At 38.9% G+C, this 18,672-nt stretch overlaps 2 protein-coding genes across 2 annotated transcripts in view; one reads left to right on the forward strand and one right to left on the reverse strand.

Annotated features, from left to right (window-relative positions):
- The window catches only part of PITX2 (paired like homeodomain 2), a 274,777-nt gene that overhangs the window by 141,306 nt on the left and 114,799 nt on the right, over window positions 1-18,672 (reverse strand). The window lies entirely within an intron of this gene.
- ENPEP (glutamyl aminopeptidase) overlaps window positions 1-18,672 on the forward strand; it is a 104,955-nt gene that overhangs the window by 32,545 nt on the left and 53,738 nt on the right. Inside the window, exons 4-6 of the mRNA XM_082389200.1 lie at window positions 9,422-9,542; window positions 11,897-12,051; window positions 12,486-12,599. Of these exons, the coding sequence (XP_082245326.1) occupies window positions 9,422-9,542; window positions 11,897-12,051; window positions 12,486-12,599 (390 nt within the window). The remainder of the gene's footprint in view (window positions 1-9,421; window positions 9,543-11,896; window positions 12,052-12,485; window positions 12,600-18,672) is intronic.

Consider the following 18,672-nt stretch of genomic DNA (forward strand, 5'->3'; position numbering starts at 1 on the left):
GCTAAAAACTATATGAAAAAAAAAAAGAAAAAACGGACAGACAGAACCCTAGGAAAAACCATCAAAGAAAAGCTATACAGACAAAATCACACAAAGAAGCATACACATACACACTCACAAAAAGAGAAAAAGGAGAAAATATATATATACATATAAAGAAAAAAGGAAGAGTGCAACCAAATCAACAAACAAATCTACCAGTGATAATAAGCTCTAAATACTAAATTGAGATAAACATAAAACCAGAAACAAATTAGATGCAGAAAGCAAACCCCAAGTCTGCAGTTGCTCCCAAAGTCCACCACCTCAATTTTCAGATGATTCATTGTCTATTCAGGTATTCCACAGATGCAGGGTACGTCAAGTTGATTGTGGAGATTTCATCCACTGCTCCTGAGGCTGCTGGGAGAAATTTCCCTTTCTCTTCTTTGTTTGCACAGCTCCTGGGGTTCAGCTTTGGATTTGGACCCGCCTCTGCATGTAGGTTGCCTGAGGGCATCTATTCTTTGCCCAGGCAGGACGGGGTTAAAATAGCAGCTGATTAGGGGGCTCTGGCTCACTCAGGCTGGGGGGAGGGAAGGGTACGGAATGCGGGGTGAGCCTGCGGCGACAGAAGTCGGTGTGACATTGCACCAGCCTGAGGCATGCCATATGTTCTCCTGGGAAAGCTGTCCCTGGATGACAGGACCCTGGCAGTGGCAGGCTGCACAGGCTCCTGGGAGGGGAGGTGTGGATAGTTACCTGTGCTTGCACACAGGATTCTTGGTGGCTGCAGCATCAGCCTTAGCGTCTCATGCCCGTCTCTTGTGTCTGCGTTGATAGCCACAGTTCACACCCATCTCTGGAGCTTGTTTAGGCGGTGCTCTGAATCCCCTCTCCTCATGCACCCCGAAACAATGGTCTCTTGCCTCTTAGGCAGTTCCAGACTTTTTCCCAGACTCTCTCCCCACTGGCTGTGGCGCACTAGCCACCTTCAGGCTGTGTTCATGCAGCCAACCCCAGTCCTCTTCCTGGGATCTGACCTCCGAGGCCCGAGCCTCGGCTCCCAGCTCCCACCCGACCCAGTGGGTGAGCAGACAAGCCTCTCAGGCTGGTGAGTGCTGGTTGGCACCGATCCTCTGTGTGCGAATCTCTCCACTTTGCCCTCTGCACCCCTGTTGCTGCACTCTCCTCCGTGGCTCCGAAGCGTCCCCCCCGCCCACCCCCCACCTCCACAAGTGAAGGAGCTTCCTAGTGTGTGCAACTTTTCCTCCTTCACAGCTCCCTCACTGAGGTGCAGGTCCCATCCCTATTCTTTTGTCTCTGTTTTTCCTTTTGCCCTACCCAGGTATGTAGGGAGTTTCTTGCCTTTTGGGAAGTCTGAGGTCTTCTGCCAGCGTTCAGTAGGTGTTCTGTAGGAGTTGTTCCACATGTAGATGTATTTTTGAGGTATCTGTGGGGAGAAAGGTGATCTCCACGTCTTACTCCTCTGCCGTCTTGAACGCCTTCCAAGGGATGCTTTTTAGAAACTCATCCTTTAAATTATTGGATCTTTCTGCTGTTCTTCACTTCTGAGAAAATATGGTTAAAGGTGTATACATATATCCATCATTACTATATCATACAGAGTATTTTTACTGCCCTAAAAATCCTCTATGCTCTACCTATTCATCTCTCCACCTTTCACACCCCAGCCTGTCATCCACTGATCTCTTTATTGTCTCCATCTTTTTGACTCTTCCAAAATGTCAAATAGTTGGAATCATACAGTGTGTAGCCCTTTCAGATTCGTTTCTTTCACTTAATATTGATAATATGCATTTAAGGTTCCTCCCTGTTTTTTCATGGTTTCATAGTTTCTTTCTTTTTAGCACTGTGTAATATTCCATTCCCCACAGTTTATCTGGTACATGAAAGACATCTTGGTGCTTCCAAGTTTTGGCAATTACGAATAAAGCTACTATAAACATCCTCATGCAGGACATTTTAAAAAATTAATTAATTAATTTTTTATTAGTCATCCATTCTATGAATGTCAGTGTATACGTGTCAATCCCAATCTCCCAATTCATCACACCACAACCCCCACATCTTGCCGCTTTCTCCACTTGGTGTCCATACGTTTTTTCTCTATTTCTGTGTCTCAATTTCTGCTCTGCAAACCAGTTCATCTGTACCATTCTCTCTGTTCCACATATATGCGTTAATACAAGATATTTGTTTTTCTCTTTCTGACTTACTTCACTCTGTATGACAGTCTCTAGATGCATCCACGTCTCTAAAAATGACCCAATTTCGTTGCTTTTTATGGCTGAGTAATATTCCATTGTATATACGTACCACATCTTCTTTACCCATTCATCTGTCGATGGGCATTTAGGTTGCTTCCATGACCTGCCTATTGTAAATACTGTTGCAATGAACACTGGGTTGCATGTGTCTTTTTGAATTATGGTTTTCTCAGGGTATATGCCCAGTAGTGGGATTGCTGGGTCATATGGTAATTCTATTTTTAGTTCTTTAAGGAACCTCCATACTGTTCATAGAGGCTGTATCAATTTACATTCCCACCAACAGTGCAAGAGGGTTCCCGTTTCTCCACACCCTCTCCAGCATTTGTTGTTTATAGATTTTCTGATGGTGCCATTCTAACTGGTGTGAGGTGATACCTCATTGTAGTTCTGATTTGCATTTCTCTAATAATTAGTGATGTTGAGCAGCTTTTCATGTGCTTCTTGGCCATCTGTATGTCTTCTTTGGAGAAATATCTATTTATGTCTTCTGCCCATATTTGGATTTGGTTGTTTTTTTAATATTGAGCTGCATGAACTGTTTATATATTTTCGAGATTAATCCTTTTTCCATTGATTCCTTTGCAAATATCTTCTCCCATTGTGAGGATTGTCTTTTCGTCTTGTTTATGGTTTCCTTCGCTGTGCAAAAAGTTTTTAAGTTTCATTAGGTCCCATTTATTTCTTTTTATTTTTATTTCCATTACTCTAGGAGGTGGGTCAAAAAAGATCTTGCTGTGATTTATGTCAAAGAGTGTTCTTCCTATGTTTTTCTCTGAGTTTTATAGTGCCCGGTCTTACATTTAGGTCTCTAATCCATTTTGAGTTTATTTTTGTGTATGGTGTTAGGCAGTGTTCTAATTTCATTCTTTTACATGTAGCTGTCCAGTTTTCCCAGCACCATTTATTGAAGAGGCTGTCTTTTCTCCATTGTATATCCTTGCCTCCTTTGTCATAGATTAGTTGACCATAGGTGCATGGGTTTCTCTCTGGGCTTTCTATCCTGTTCCATTGATCTATGTTTCTGTTTTTGTGCCAGTACCATATTGTCTTGATTACTGTAGCTTTGTAGTATAGTCTGAAGTCAGGGAGTCTGATTCTTCCAGCTCCGTTTTTTTCCCTCAAGAGAGCTTTGGCTATTCGGGGTCTTTTGTGTCTCCATACAAATTTTAAGATTTTTTGCTCTAGTTCTGTAGAAAATGCCATTGGTAATTTGATAGGAATTGCATGGAATCTGTAGATTGCTATGGGTAGTACAGTCATTTTCACAATATTGATTCTTCCAATCCAAGAACATGGTATATCTCTCCATCTGTTTGTATCATCTTTTATTTCTTTAATCAGTGTCTTATAGTTTTCTGCATACAGGTCTTTTGTCTCCCTAGGTAGGTTTATTCCTAGGTATTTTATTCTTTTTGTTGCAATGGTAAATGGCAGTGTTTCCTTAATTTCTCTTTCAGATCTTTCATCATTAGTGTACAGGAATGCAAGAGATTTCTGTGCATTAATTTTGTATCCTGCAACTTTATCAAATTCATTGATTAGCTCTAGTAGTTTTCTGGTGGCATCTTTAGGATTCTCTATGTATAGCATCATGTCATCTGCAAACAGTGACATTTTTACTTCTTCTTTTCCAATGTGTATTCCTTTTATTTCTTTTTCTTCTCTGATTGCTGTGGCTTGGACTTCCAAAACTATGTTGAATAATAGTGGTGAGAGTAGACATTCTTGTCTTGTTCCTGATCTTAGAGGAAATGCTTTCAGTTTTTCACCATTGAGAATGATGTTTGCTGTGGGTTTATCATATATGGCCTTTATTACATTGAAGTAGGTTCCCTCTATGCTCACTTTCTGGAGGGTTTTATAATAAATGGGTGTTTAATTTTGTCGAAAGCTTTTTCTGCATCTATTGAGATGATCATATGGTTTTTATTCTTCAATTTGTTAATATGGTGTATCACATGGATTGATTTGCGTATACTGAAGAATCCTTCCATCTCTGGGATAAATTCCACTTGATCATGGTGTATGAGCCTTTTAATGTGCTGTTGGATTCTGTTTGCTAGTATTTTCTTGAGGATTTTCGCATCTGTATTCATCAGTGATATTGGTCTGTAATTTTCTTTTTTTGTAGTGTCTTTGTCTGGTTTTGGTATCAGATGATGGTGGCCCCATAGAATGAGTTTGGATGTTTTCCTTCCTCTTCAACCTTTTAGAAGAGTTTGAGAAGGATGCGTGTTAGCTCTTCTCTAAATGTTTGATGGAATTCACCTGTGAAGCCATCTGGTCCTGGACTTTTGTTTGTTGGAAGACTTTTACTCACAATTTCAATTTCATTACTTGTGATTAGTCTGTTCCTATTTTCTGTTTCTTCCTGTTTCAGTCTTGGAAGGTTATACCTTTCTAAGAATTTGTCCATTTTATTGGCATAGAATTGCTTGTAGTAGCCTCTTAGGATGCTTTGTATTTCTGCGGTGTCTGTTGTAACTTCTCCTTTTTCATTTCTAATTTTATTGATTTGAATCCTCTCCCTCTTTTTCTTGATGAGTATGGCTAATAGTTTATCAATTTTGTTTACCTTCTCAAAGAACCAGCTTTTAGTTTTATTGATCTTTGCTACTGTTTTCTTTGTTTCTATTTCATTCATTTCTGCTCTGATCTTTATGATTTCTTTCCTTCTGCTAACTTTGGGTTTTGTTTGTTCTTCTTTCTCTAGTTCCTTTAGGTGTAACATTAGATTGTTTATTTGAGATTTTTCTTGTTTCTTGAGGTAGGCTTGTATAGCTATAAACTTCCCTCTTAGACCTGCTTTTGCTGCATCCCATAGGTTTTGGATTGTCGTGTTTTCATTGTCATTTGTCTCTAGGTATTTTTTGATTTCCTCTTTGATTTCTTCAGTGATCTCTTGGTTATTTAATAACGTATTATTTAGCCTCCATGTGTTTGTGTTTTTTACGTTTTTTTCCCTGTAATTGATTTCTAATCTCATAGCATTTTGGTTAGAAAAGATGCTTGATATGATTTCAATTTTGTTAAATTTACTGAGGTTTGACTTGTGACCCAAGATGTGATCTATCCTGGAGAATGTTCCGTGCACACTTGAGAAGAAAGTGTAATCTTCTGTTTTGAGATGGAATGTCCTATAAATATCAATTAAATCTATCTGGTCTATTGTATCATTTAAAGCTTTTGTTTCCTTATTAATTTTCTGTTTGGATGATCTGTCCATTGGTGTAAGTGAGGTGTTAAAGTCCCCCACTATTACTCTGTTACTGTTGATTTCCTCTTTTAGAGCTGTTAGCAGTTGCCTTATGTATTGAGGTGCTCCTATGTTGGGTGCATATATATTTATAATTGTTATATCTTCTTCTTGGATTGATCCCTTGATCATTACATAGTGTCCTTCCTTGTCTCTTGTAACATTCTTGATTTTAAAGTCTATTTTATCTGATATGAGTACTGCTACTCCAGCTTTCTTTTGATTTCCATTTGCATGGAATATCCTTTTCCATCCCCTCACTTTCAGTCTGTATGTGTCCCTAGGTCTGAAGTGGGTCTCTTGTAGACAGCATATATATGGGTCTTGTTTTTGTATCCATTCAGCAAGCCTGTGTCTTTTGGTTGGAGCATTTAATCCATTCCTGTTTAAAGTAATTATCGATATGTATGTTCCTATGACCATTTTCTTAAATTGTTCTGGGTTTGTTATTGTAGGTCCTTTTCTTTTCTTGTGTTTCCCACTTAGAGAAGTTCCTTTAGCATTTGCTGTAGAGCTGGTTTGGTGGTGCTGAATTCTCTTAGCTTTTGCTTGTCTGTAAAGCTTTTGATTTCTCCATCAAATCTGAATGAGATCCTTGCTGGGTAGAGTAATCTTGGTTGTAGGTTCTTCCCTTTCATCACTCTAAGTATATCATGCCACTCCCTTCTAGCTTGTAGAGTTTCTGCTGAGAAATCCTCTGTTAACCTTAGTTAACCTTATGGGAGTTCCCTTGTATGTTATTTTCCGTTTTTCCCTTGCTGCTTTCAATAATTTTTCTTTGTCTTTAATTTTTGCCAATTTGATTACTATGTGTCTCGGTGTGTTTCTCCTTGGGTTTATCCTGTATGGGACTCTCTGTACTTCCTGGACTTGGGTGGCTATTTCCTTTCCCATGTTAGGGAAGTTTTCGACTATAATCTCTTCAAATATTTTCTCAGGTCCTTTCTCTCTCCCTTCTCCTTCTGGGACCCCTATAATGTGAATGTTGTTGCGTTTAATGTTGTCCCAGAGGTCTCTTAGGCTGTCTTCATTTCTTTTCATTCTTTTTTCTTTATTCTGTTCCGCAGCAGTGAATTCCACTATTTTGTCTTCCAGGTCACTTATCTGTTCTTCTGCCTCAGTTATTCTGCTATTGATTCCTTCTAATGTAGTTTTCATTTCAGTTATTGTATTGTTCCTCTGTTTGTTTGTTCTTTATTTCTTCTAGATCTTTGTTAAACATTTCTTGCATCTTCTCGATCTTTGTCTCCGTTCTTTTTCCGAGGTCCTGGATCATCTTCACTATCATTATTCTGAATTCTTTTTCTGGAAGATTGCCTATCTCCATTTCATTTAGTTGTTTTTCTGGGGTTTTATCTTGTTCCTTCATCTGTTACATAGCCGTCTGCCTTTTCATCTTGTCTTTCTGTGAATGTGGTTTATGTTCCATAGGCTGCAGGACTGTAGTTCTTCTTGCTTCTGCTGTCTGCTCTCTGCTGGATGAGGCTATCTAAGAGGCTTGTGCAAGTTTCCTGATGGGAGGGACTGGTGCTGGATAGAGCTGGCTGTTGCTCTGGTGGGCAGAGCTCAGTAAAACTTTAATCCACTTGTTTGCTGATGGGTGGGGCTGGGTTCCCTCCCTGTTGGTTGTTTGGCCTGAGGTGACCCAACACTGGAGCCTACCCAGGCTCTTTGGTGGAGCTAATGGCAGACTCTGGGAGGGCTCACGCCAAGCAGTACTTCCCAGAACTTCTGCTGCCAGTGTCCTTGTCCCTTGGTGAGCCACAGCTGCCCCCTGCCTCTGCAGGAGACCCTCCAACACTAGCAGGTAGGTCTGGTTTAGATGTGCACACTACTTTGTGTGTGTCCTCCGAGAGTGGAGTCTCTGTTTCCCCCAGTCCTGCCGAACTCCTGCAATCAAATCCCTCTGCCTTCAAAGTCTGATTCTCTAGGATTTCCTCCTCCTGTTGTCAGACCCCCAGGTTGGGAAGCCTGATGTGGGGCTCAGAACCTTCACTCCAGTGGGTGACTTCTGTGGTGTAAGTGTTCTCCAGTTTGTGAGCCACCCACCCAGCAGTTATGGGATTTGATTTTATTGTGATAGCACCCCTCTTACCATCTCATTGTGGCTTCTCCTTTGTCTTTGCATTTGGGGTATCTTTTTTGGTGAGTTCCAGTGTCTTCCTGTTGATGATTGTCCTGCAGTTAGTTGTGATTCTGGTGTTCTCGAAAGAGGGTGTAGAGCATGTCCTTCTTCTCCGCCATCTTGAACCAATCTCAGGACATGTTTTAAACTCCTTTGGGTAAACACAAAGGAGCACAATTGTTGGGCCATATGTTAAGAGTATGTTTAGTTTTGTAAGAAACTGCCAAACTGTCTTCCAAAATGGCTGTACCATCTTGCATTCCCACCAGCAATGTATGGGAATTCCTATTGCTCCACATCCTCACCAGCATTTGGTGTTGTCAGTGTTTTGGATTTTGGCATTGTAGTAGGTGTGCTGTGGTACCTCATTGTTATTTTAATTTGCATCTCCTTGATGACATATGATGTGAAGCATCTTTTCATATACATACTTGCCATCTGTATATCTTCTTTGGTGAGGTGTCTTGTTAAGGTCTTTGGCCCATTTTTTAATCAGGTTGTTTGCTTTCTTCTTGTTGAGTTTTAAGAGTTCTTTGCATATTTTGTATAACAGTTGTTTATGAGATGGATCTTCTACAAATATTTCCTCCCAGTCTGTGGCTTACCTTCTCATTCTCTTGACATTGTCTTTCACAGAGCAAAAGTTTTAATGCAGCCCAGCTTATCAGTTATTTCTTTCATAGATTATGCCTTTGGTGGTAAAGCTAAGAAGTCATCTTCATATCCAAAGTCATATAGATTTTCCCCAATGTTATCTTCCAGGAGTTTTATAGTTTTGCATTTTACATTTAGGTATGTGATCAATTTTGAGTTTATATTTGTGAAGGGTGTAAGGTCTGTGTCTAGATTCATTTTTTTGCAGATGGATATTCAGTTATTCCAGCATCATTTGCTGAAGATACTGTCTTTGTTCCATTGTATTGCCTTTACTCCTTTGTCAAAGGTCAGTTGACTATATTTATGTGGGTCTATTTCTGGGCTATCTATTGTCTTGTACTGATTTATTTTTCTATTGTTTTGTTAATACCACATTGTCTTGATTACTGTAGCTTTACAGTAAGTCTTGAAGTCAGATATTATCAATCTTCCAATATTGTTTTTCTCCTTCAATATTGTGTTGGCTACTTGGGGTTATACATGCTTAGAATTGGGGAGTAAAAAGTCTATACTTGGTTTGATTTATAAATTATGTCATGGCATAAAAATAATATCCTAGATACTTAGAGATTTCGCTTATCAAGATTTCGCTTATCAAGATGCCTCCCTCTCAGGAAAATTTTGAGTCATTGTATTTTAGACTCTGGAAGTAGAATAGTTAATATATCAAAATGGTAGTCTGGGTAGCAATGGATAGAAAAGCATAAATGGAAAACATGTATCTAAGGGCTCTTTAGATGAGAAAAAAATCACATGCCTTATTTCTTCAAAGACAAATTACACAAAGAGAGATAAATACATAGATACACAAATATTAAGAAGACAATATATGTTCTAAGTAGAAAAAATAACATTTAAAAAGTATACTGTACATTATGCCAACCATTGTGTCTTTCTAGTCATTGAAATTACTTAGTGAGTTATGCAGTATTCTTTTCCTTTACATATGAGTCTCAGAGATGTGAAGTGATTTGTCCAAGACCATGCAGAACTGGGATTCCAATTAGACTTACCTGGCTCCAAAGCCCACCTTCTTTCTACTATGTCATGTATCACAGTTTTTGCGTTTTTTCAAATGAAGAATTTTCACTGAATTTTTTTTTTTAATAGCTCACTATATATGTCCAGCCAGAGCAAAAGCACACAGCTGAATATGCTGCAAATATAACTAAAAGTGTGTTTGATTATTTTGAAGACTACTTTGCTATGGATTATTCTCTTCCTAAATTAGGTGAGAACCATTTTTTATTTTCTTATTTTTAATATTGCTTTTGTTTTCACCTAAGTTAACTCACTTACTCCAGCTTTAGCATCCTTAGTTAATGGTCATCCCTTAGTCTTTTCATCATATGCCTATACTATGTATCTAATACTTACTAGATGCTGAAAGATTCATTCTGGATTCCTCTAAGAATAATGTTTATACTCTGTTCTTACTTGATAAATGTATAGTATTTTATTTCCAAATAAAGATTGAAGTATATACATAAAACTGCAGACACTGATAATGATGGAACCAGAAAGAGCAACCTAGATCAGCTGATTTAAAAATTAGTACCCATCCCAATAGCTTACATTGCCTCCCTACCATCAGTGAGTTAATAAATAATAGGGATAAATGATGCTGTCAGAGTCCCATGTACTTCCAGTCTTTCCACTGTTGTACAAGACTAATTCTAGATTCTTCAACAGTTAAAATGAACTGGTGCTCCTTCCATAAGTATTTTTTCTAATATGGAGGATGGGGGGAACATGTTTTCTTTTTAAAATAAAAATAGTGCTATAATCAAAATGGTATGGATATGACACTTCTATCAACAGCAGAAATGCTTTAATAGTAAGCTTGAGTGGTATTAGCAAAGACTTTAAATGTAACACCTATATAGATGTCTGTAGGGATGAAATGAAGGCAACAAGAAAATCAACAAACCAACAATCGACTTCTCTATTTCTGTTTCTGCCCTTACTTTAATAAATTACCAATGCAAAGCAACTGGAATGCCAAATTCTCTACATGGGAATGGCTGTGGCTCTGAGCAACTTTGTGGATGCTCCATTTTTTTTTTTTTTTTTTTTTTTTTTTATTGCTTAACAGGTATTAGAGAAGGAGACAGGAAGAGAAACAACTTTCCATCAAAATCAGAATAATATCTAATAAAATGTTAATCACATTAATTTAAAAGTCTTTTTCTCTTTATCTCTCTTGTACCACCCATGATAACCTGGGAAGTGGAAATCTCACAAATTTATTTCTCTCTTCTCTTTTCTTCCTCCCTCTCTCCCGTATTCCTTCTTCTTCTTCATACTTTTATATGCATTTTCAATTCTTTCAGAATTGACTCTTAGACTTTCCTTACAATTGATTACTGCATTTATCCACCCCCAAAATTAAAGGCACTGGAGTGAATTAATTATAATGTCAATACTCAACAAAGAAATGAGGTTTAAAAAAATTCCTTTTGTTCATGGGTTAGGTACAAATTACACTCTGTAACATTATGGAAAATACTGGCCCTTGGGGGGAATATTTCTCCAAACTTTAAGAGGTACTCTTGTGACAAAATAACCAAACCTAAGAATGAAAATAACACTAAAAGTAAACTACTGCTGTAATTCTGACCTCCATTTAAGATGTATCCATTTTCATTCTTTTTATAAAAAGCTTTAAGAATCTTTATTTTGACCATAAAGAAAGGACCTTTTCTTTATGTTAGATGAAAATTTAATTTATTTTCATTTATGTGCCTAATTTAAATTATATGTAATAATAAATAAATCCCATTCTTATTATAGTTCATTAACCGGAGAAGCTGTGTTCTGTCCACTAATCCAACTGAAACTTTTCTGTTTTGGGATTTAACATAGAACTGATTAACACTGCCTCCTTCTGTCAGATAGCATGTCTACGACTATAGGTCCCAGCAAAAATAAGGACTAGAAAGTCTAGATTGAATTCAACATTTTAGACCTGGAAGGGAATTTACAGAGAATATAGTCAATTCCATGTTGATCCAACTAATTTAATACATACATACAAGTGGATGGTAAGCTATTCAATTAGTAGGGAATCTGGTTGACCACAAACTGTACAGAATTAGGGAAAAAGTGGAATTTTGTATTTTCTAATAATCTGTTTCCTTGGACAGAAATATATTTCTACATACTTGGAAGCTCTGTACTTCTAAGACCTCATTTGAAAACTTCATTCTCTTATTCCTTACAGAATATCCCCCCAAACAGAAGCTTGGTATTATCTAAGTGAAAGTCATGGGAAAAAAACAAAATAAAAATGAAATACAGAAAGGAACAAAAGACATAAAATTATAGAGAACTTGAAAAGAGCACTGCCAATAGTATTCTTAAAAAATAAAAGACACATTGATATCTGGAGCCAACAGGAAGAGTTCCATGGAAATTTTGAGTGCATTAAAGACTGAAAAGTTTACACAAATAGATGATTGTTTTTCACGCTGAGAAATTATATTTAGTCTTTTAAAAAACATTCATCTAAAGAACTTAATTTGGTAAGAAGTGCTATGAACAAAATGGAAAGAATGTATTTCTCACTGGACTCTTTTTCCATAGATAAAATCGCTATTCCAGATTTTGGCACTGGGGCTATGGAGAACTGGGGACTCATCACTTACAGAGAAACAAACCTGCTTTATGACCCTAATGAATCAGCCTCATCAAACCAACAGAGGGTGGCCACTGTGGTTGCCCATGAACTTGTGCATCAGGTATAGAATCTTAGCACCAACTTAGCTTATTTTAAAAAGTGGCTTAAGACCATAGGAATGATTGAAATTATAACTTAGCAAATAAAAAATAGCCAACCCAGAAAATCCTGCTTGAAAGTCTTTCTTACTGCTAATAAACATTTTACCATAAAGAAACTTTTAAGACACATTGTTTTGCCTTTAGTAAATACACGAGGTTTTCCTATAACTTTAAATATTCCCAGTACTACCAAAATAAAGACAATAAACTAAGGAGAATTTCAGATCACTTAAAAACCAGGAGAAATAAAGCAGGAAATAAATGCTAAGTATGACGTCTGCCACTTTTGTGTCAAGTGACAAAATTTGCATGAACAAATGAATGTACTGAAATTTTCTAGGCCTTTCTACCAAAGGCATGAGAATTTAACCCTCTTTCTTGCTTATAATTTCAGTGGTTCGGAAATACTGTGACCATGGAATGGTGGGAAGACTTGTGGTTAAACGAAGGGTTTGCTTCCTTCTTTGAGTTCCTGGGAGTAGACCATGCAGAAAAAGAGTGGCGAATGGTGAGCCCTAAACATATAAGTTCCAAATCTCTGTTTTCCTCATGTCAAGCTGATTGAAGCCTTTGGACTATGACAGTGGCCCTGAGTTTGGGGCCAAGTACAGTATCGAATTGGGAATTCCATTGGGAGGCTGGGGTGGAACCAGCTGCCTCCACTGAACTACACCTTGCTCAGAGCCTATGCCCAGGCCCTAGAGGGCAATTGACCACCACGAGCCAAGGATGTGGTTGGTAGAGTCATTCAAGAACACGTGCCAAGGCAGGAAAAAAATATCTAGCTTAGACAATGCCAACTCTGTGTTCAAGAAAGTATCTATAGTGCTAACCCTTTGAAAAATGTCCAAGCCTAATTTTATAAATGACTTCCCTTACACAGGTTGCTGAAATGACACGGTAAAGAGATAAATGCATAAACTTAGTAGTTAGACTCAAGTTCAAATCTTGCACACATCATTTCTTAGATGCATTACAGGGAATGTGACCTTGAGCAAGTTACATATCCTCTCTGAGTCAGTTCTCTCCTCTATGAAAGAAGAACACTGTTCTCTGTCTTGTAAGCTTAAAAGCTTCCAAAATGTACATGTAATTACTATTATTATTCTGTGTCTCTGAGGGGCCTGGAACAGAGGCTTCTATGAACCTTACAGATATTTTCCCCAAAAAGCTACATCTGTTTTCATCTGTATTTAGATGGTGTGGGTATTCTTATCAGTTTGTATACATAAAAGTATAAGTGTGTGGTTATGTGAAAGTAGCATTACAGGAGGTTGTGTACTGTATAGACTACTACCCTCCACTGGATACAATAAGAAGAGTGTTAGATGCTCGCAGCCCTTGCAGTTTTCACAACCTTCTTTAAAAAGTGAAAAAGTTAAACTGGTGAACTCAAAGTCCACCAATTTAAATGTAAATCTCATTCAAAACACCCTCACAGAAACACCCACAATAATGTTTGAGCAAATACCTCGGCACCATGGTCCCATCAATCAATGTAACATAAAATTAACCATCCCAAATATCTAAGATTTAAAAGACTGATAATACCAAATGTAGGTAAATTTGTGGAACAATTTCAAGTCACATACATTGCTGGTAGACATGACACAGTCACCCTGGAAAATAGTGTGGCCACTTCTTATAAGTTAAACATACATTTATCATATAATCCAGCAATCCTACTCCAAGAGACATGAAAACACTTGTCCACATAAAACCTGCATGTAAATGCACATAATGGGAATATTCATAATAGCCAACTGCTGGAAACAACTCAAATTTAGAAATAAATTGTAGCGTATTGATACAATAGAATACTACTCAACAGGAGAAGGAGCAAACTACTGGTAAAGCAACACTGTGGATGAATCTCTAAAGCATCTGCTATGTGGAAAAAGGCATCTGTGAATGACTACATACTGAATGAGTCCATTTATTTGACATTCTAGAAAAGACAAAACTATAGGAATAAAATATATATCACTGGTTGTCAGGGACTGAGGTGAGAGGAGGAGACAGACTGAAAAAGGATTCAAGGGAACTTTTGGGGGTAAGAAATATTTCCATATCTTGACTATGATTGTAGTTACAGATTGTTTATATCTGTCAAAACTCATCAAACTGTCTACTTTAAGAGGCTAAATTTTAATAATGTAAATATATTCCAAAAAACTTAACTTTAAAAAAATGGACCAAGAAAAGCATTAATTAAATTATAAAATTAATTAAATTAACTTCTAATAAATGTTTTCAGATTATGAAAACTGAAATTACTGAAAAAATGTTCAATTAGTATTTGGTATTGCATCCTTATTATTTTCTCATATCACAAAAGTATACTTTGAGAACAAGTTAGTCTATAAATTAAAACTGAAAGATAAAAAAAAGTGAAAAAGTTAATTTGCAACAATTGCTTATTTAAAATTTAATCTACATTGTGGTTTTTCAAGGATGGAACTATTGACATTTGGGCCAGATAATTCTTTGTTGTGGGGACTGTCCTGTGTATTGTAGGGTATTTAGCAGCATCCCTGGCCTGTACCTATTAGATGCCAGTAACCCTCCACCCCAGCTGTGAAACCAAAAATGTCTCCATAAGATGGTGTGGAGAAAACGGAACCCTCCTACTCTGTTGGTGGGAATGAAAGTTGGTGCAGCCACTATGGAAAACAGTATGGAAGTTCCTCAGAAAGCTAAAAATAAAACTACCACATGCTCCAGCAATCCCACTCCTGGACGTATACCTGGACAAAACTATAAATCAAAGAGATACATGCACCCCTATGTTCACAGCAGCACTATTCACAATAGCCAAGACATGGAAACAACCTAAATGTTCATCAAAAGATGAATGGATAAAGAAGACAGGAGAAGATGGTGGAAGAGTAAGACGCGGAGATCACCATCCTCCCACAGATACACCAGAAATACATCTGCACGTGAAACTGCTCCTATAGAACACCCACTAGACGCTAGCAGAAGAACTCAGACCTCCCAAAAGGCAAGAAACTCCCCACGTACCTGGGTAGGGCAAAAGAAAAAAGAAAAAACAGAGACAAAATAATAGGGACAGGACCTGCACCAGGGGGAGGGAGCTGTGAAGGAGGAAAGGTTTCCACACACTAGAAGCTCCTTTGCAGGTGGAGACTGCAGGTGGCGGAGGGGGGAAGCTTCGGAGCCACGGAGGAGAGCGCAGCAACAGGCTTGTGGAGGGCAAAGTGGAGAGATTCCCGCAAAGAGGATCGGTGCCAACCAGCACTCAACAGCCCAAGAGGCTTGTCTGCTCACCCGCCGGGGCGGGCGGGGGCTGGGAGCTGAGGCTCGGGCTTCGGTCGGATTGCAGGGAGAGGACTGGGGTTGGCTGCGTGAACACAGCCTGAAGGGGCTAGTGCACCAAGGCTAGCCGGGAGGGAGTCCGGGAAAAGGTCTGGAGCTGCCGAAGAGGCAAGAGACTCTTTCTTGCCTCTTGTTTCCTGGTGCGCGAGGAGACAGGATTAGGAGCGCTGCTTAAAGGAGCTCCAGAGACGGGCGCGAGCCCCAGCTATCAGCACGGACCCCAGAGACGGGCATGAGACGCTAAGGCTGCTGCTGCCGCCACCAAGAAGCCTGTGTGCAAGCACAGGTCACTATCCACACCACCCCTCTCAGGAGCCTGTGCAGCCCGCCACTGCCAGGGTCCCGTGATCCAGGGACAACTTCCCCGGGAGAACTCACGGCGCGCCTCAGATTGGTGCAAAGTCATGCTGGCCTCTGCCGCCGCAGGCTGGCCCCATGTCCTACCCCTCCCTCCCCCTGGCCTGAGTGAGCCAGAGCCCCCTAATCAGCTGCTCCTTTAACCCCGTCCTGTGTGAGTGAAGAACAGATGCCCTCAAGCGACCTATACGCAGAGGCGGGTCCAAATCCAAAGCTGAAACCCGGGAGCTGTGCAAAGAAAGAAGAGAAAGGGAAATCTCTCCCAGCAGCCTCAGAAGCAGCGGATTAAAGCTCCACAATCAACTTGATGTACCCTGCATCTGTGGAATACCTGAATAGACAACGAATCATCCCAAATTGAGGAGGTGGACTTTGGGAGCAAGATATATTATTTTTTCCTCTTTTTCTCTTTTTGTGAGTGTGTATGTGTATGCTTCTGTGTGAGATTTTGTCTGTATAGCTTTGCTTTCACCATTTGTCCCAGGGTTCTGTCCGTCTGCTTCTTTTTTTTACTTAAAAAAATTTTTTTTCTCAATAATTAATTTTTATTTTTTTATTTTAATAACTTTATTTTATTCTATCTTACTTTATTTTATTTTATTTTATCCTCTTTCTTTCTTTCTTTCTTTCTTGTTATTTTTTCTCCCTTTTATTCTGAGCCGTGTGGATGAAAGACTCTTGGTGCTCCAGCCAGGCATCAGGGCTGTGCCTCTGAGGTGGGAGAGCCAACTTCAGGACACTGGTCCACAAGAGACCTCCCAGCTCCACGTAATACCAAATGGCGAAAATCTCCCAAAGATCTCCATCTCAACACCAAGACCCAGCTTCACTCAACGACCAGCAAGCTACAGTGCTGGACACCCTATGCCAAACAACTAGCAAGACAGGAACACAGCCCCATCCATTAGCAGACAGGCTGCCTAAAATCATAATAAGGTCACAGACACCCCAAAACACACCACCGGGCATGGACCTGCCCATCAGAAAGACAAGATCCAGCCTTATCCACCAGAACACAGGCACTAGTCCCCTCCACCAGGAAGCCTACACAAACCACTGAACCAACCTTAGCCACTGGGGACAGACACCAAAAACAATGGGAACTACGAACCTGCAGCCTGCGAAAAGGAGACCCCAAACACAGTAAGATAAGCAAAATGAGAAGACAGAAAAACACACAGCAGATGAAGCAGCAGGGTCAAAACACACCAGACCTAACAAATGAAGAGGAAATAGGTAGTCTACCTGAAAAAGAGTTCAGAATAATGATAGTAAAGATGATCCAAAATCTTGGAAATAGAATAGACAAAATGCAAGAAACATTTAACAAGGGCCTAGGAGAACTAAAGAGGAACCAAGCAATGATGAACAACACAATAAATGAAATTAAAAATACTCTAGATGGGATCAATAGCAGAATAACTGAGGCAGAAGAACGGATAAGTGACCTGGAAGATAAAATAGTGGAAATAACTACTGCAGAGCAGAATAAAGAAAAAAGAATGAAAAGAACTGAGGACAGTCTCAGAGACCTCTGGGACAACATTAAACGCACCAACATTCGAATTATAGGGGTCCCAGAAGAAGAAGAGAAAAAGAAAGGGACTGAGAAAATATTTGAAGAGATTATAGTTGAAAACTTCCCTAATATGGGAAAGGAAATAGTTAATCAAGTCCTGGAAGCACAGAGAGTCCCATACAGGATAAATCCAAGGAGAAACATGCCAAGACACATATTAATCATACTATCAAAAATTATATATAAAGAAAACATATTAAAAGTAGCAAGGGAAAAACAACAAATATCACACAAGGGAATCCCCATAAGGTTAACAGCTGATCTTTCAGCAGAAACTCTGCAAGCCAGAAGGGAGTGGCAGCACATATTTAAAGTGATGAAGGAGAAAAACCTACAACCAAGATTACTCTACCCAGCAAGGATCTAATTCAGATTTGATGGAGAAATTAAAACCTTTACAGACAAGCAAAAGCTGAGAGAGTTCAGCATCACCAAACCAGCTTTACAACAAATGCTAAAGGAACTTCTCTAAGCAAGAAACACAAGAGAAGGAAAACACCTACAATAACAAACCCAAAACATTTAAGAAAATGGGAATAGGAACATACATATCGATAATTACCTTCAACGTGAATGGATTAAATGCTCCAACCAAAAGACACAGACTGGCTGAATGGATACAAAAACAAGACCTGTATATATGCTGTCTACAAGAGACCCACTTCAGACATAGGGACACATACAAACTGAAAGTGAGGGGATGGAAAAAGATATTCCATGCAAATGGAAATCAAAAGAAAGCTGGAGTAGCAATTCTCATATCAGACAAAATAGACTTTAAAATAAAGACTATTACAAGAGACAAAGAAGGACACTACATAATGATCAAGGGATCGATCCAAGAAGAAGATATAACAATTGTAAATATTTATGCACCCAACATAGGAGCACCTCAATACATAAGGCAAATACTAACAGCCATAAAAGGGGAAATCGACAGTAACACTATCATAGTAGGGGACTTTAACACCTCACTTTCACCAATGGACAGATCATCCAAAATGAAAATAAATAAGGAAACACAAGCTTTAAATGATACATTAAACAAGATGGACTTAATTGGTATTTATAGGACATTCCACCCAAAAACAACAGAATACACATTTTTCTCAAGTGCTCATGGAACATTCTCCAGGATAGATCATATCTTGGGTCACAAATCAAGCCTTGGTAAATTTAAGAAAATTGAAATCGTATCAAGTATCTTTTCCGACCACAACGCTATGAGACTAGATATCAATTACAGGAAAAGATCTGTAAAAAATACAAACACATGGAGGCTACACAATACACTACTTAATAACGA

The sequence above is a fragment of the Balaenoptera borealis genome (assembly GCF_965194805.1).
Source record: "Balaenoptera borealis genome assembly, chromosome: 4".
Taxonomy (NCBI): domain Eukaryota; kingdom Metazoa; phylum Chordata; class Mammalia; order Artiodactyla; family Balaenopteridae; genus Balaenoptera; species Balaenoptera borealis.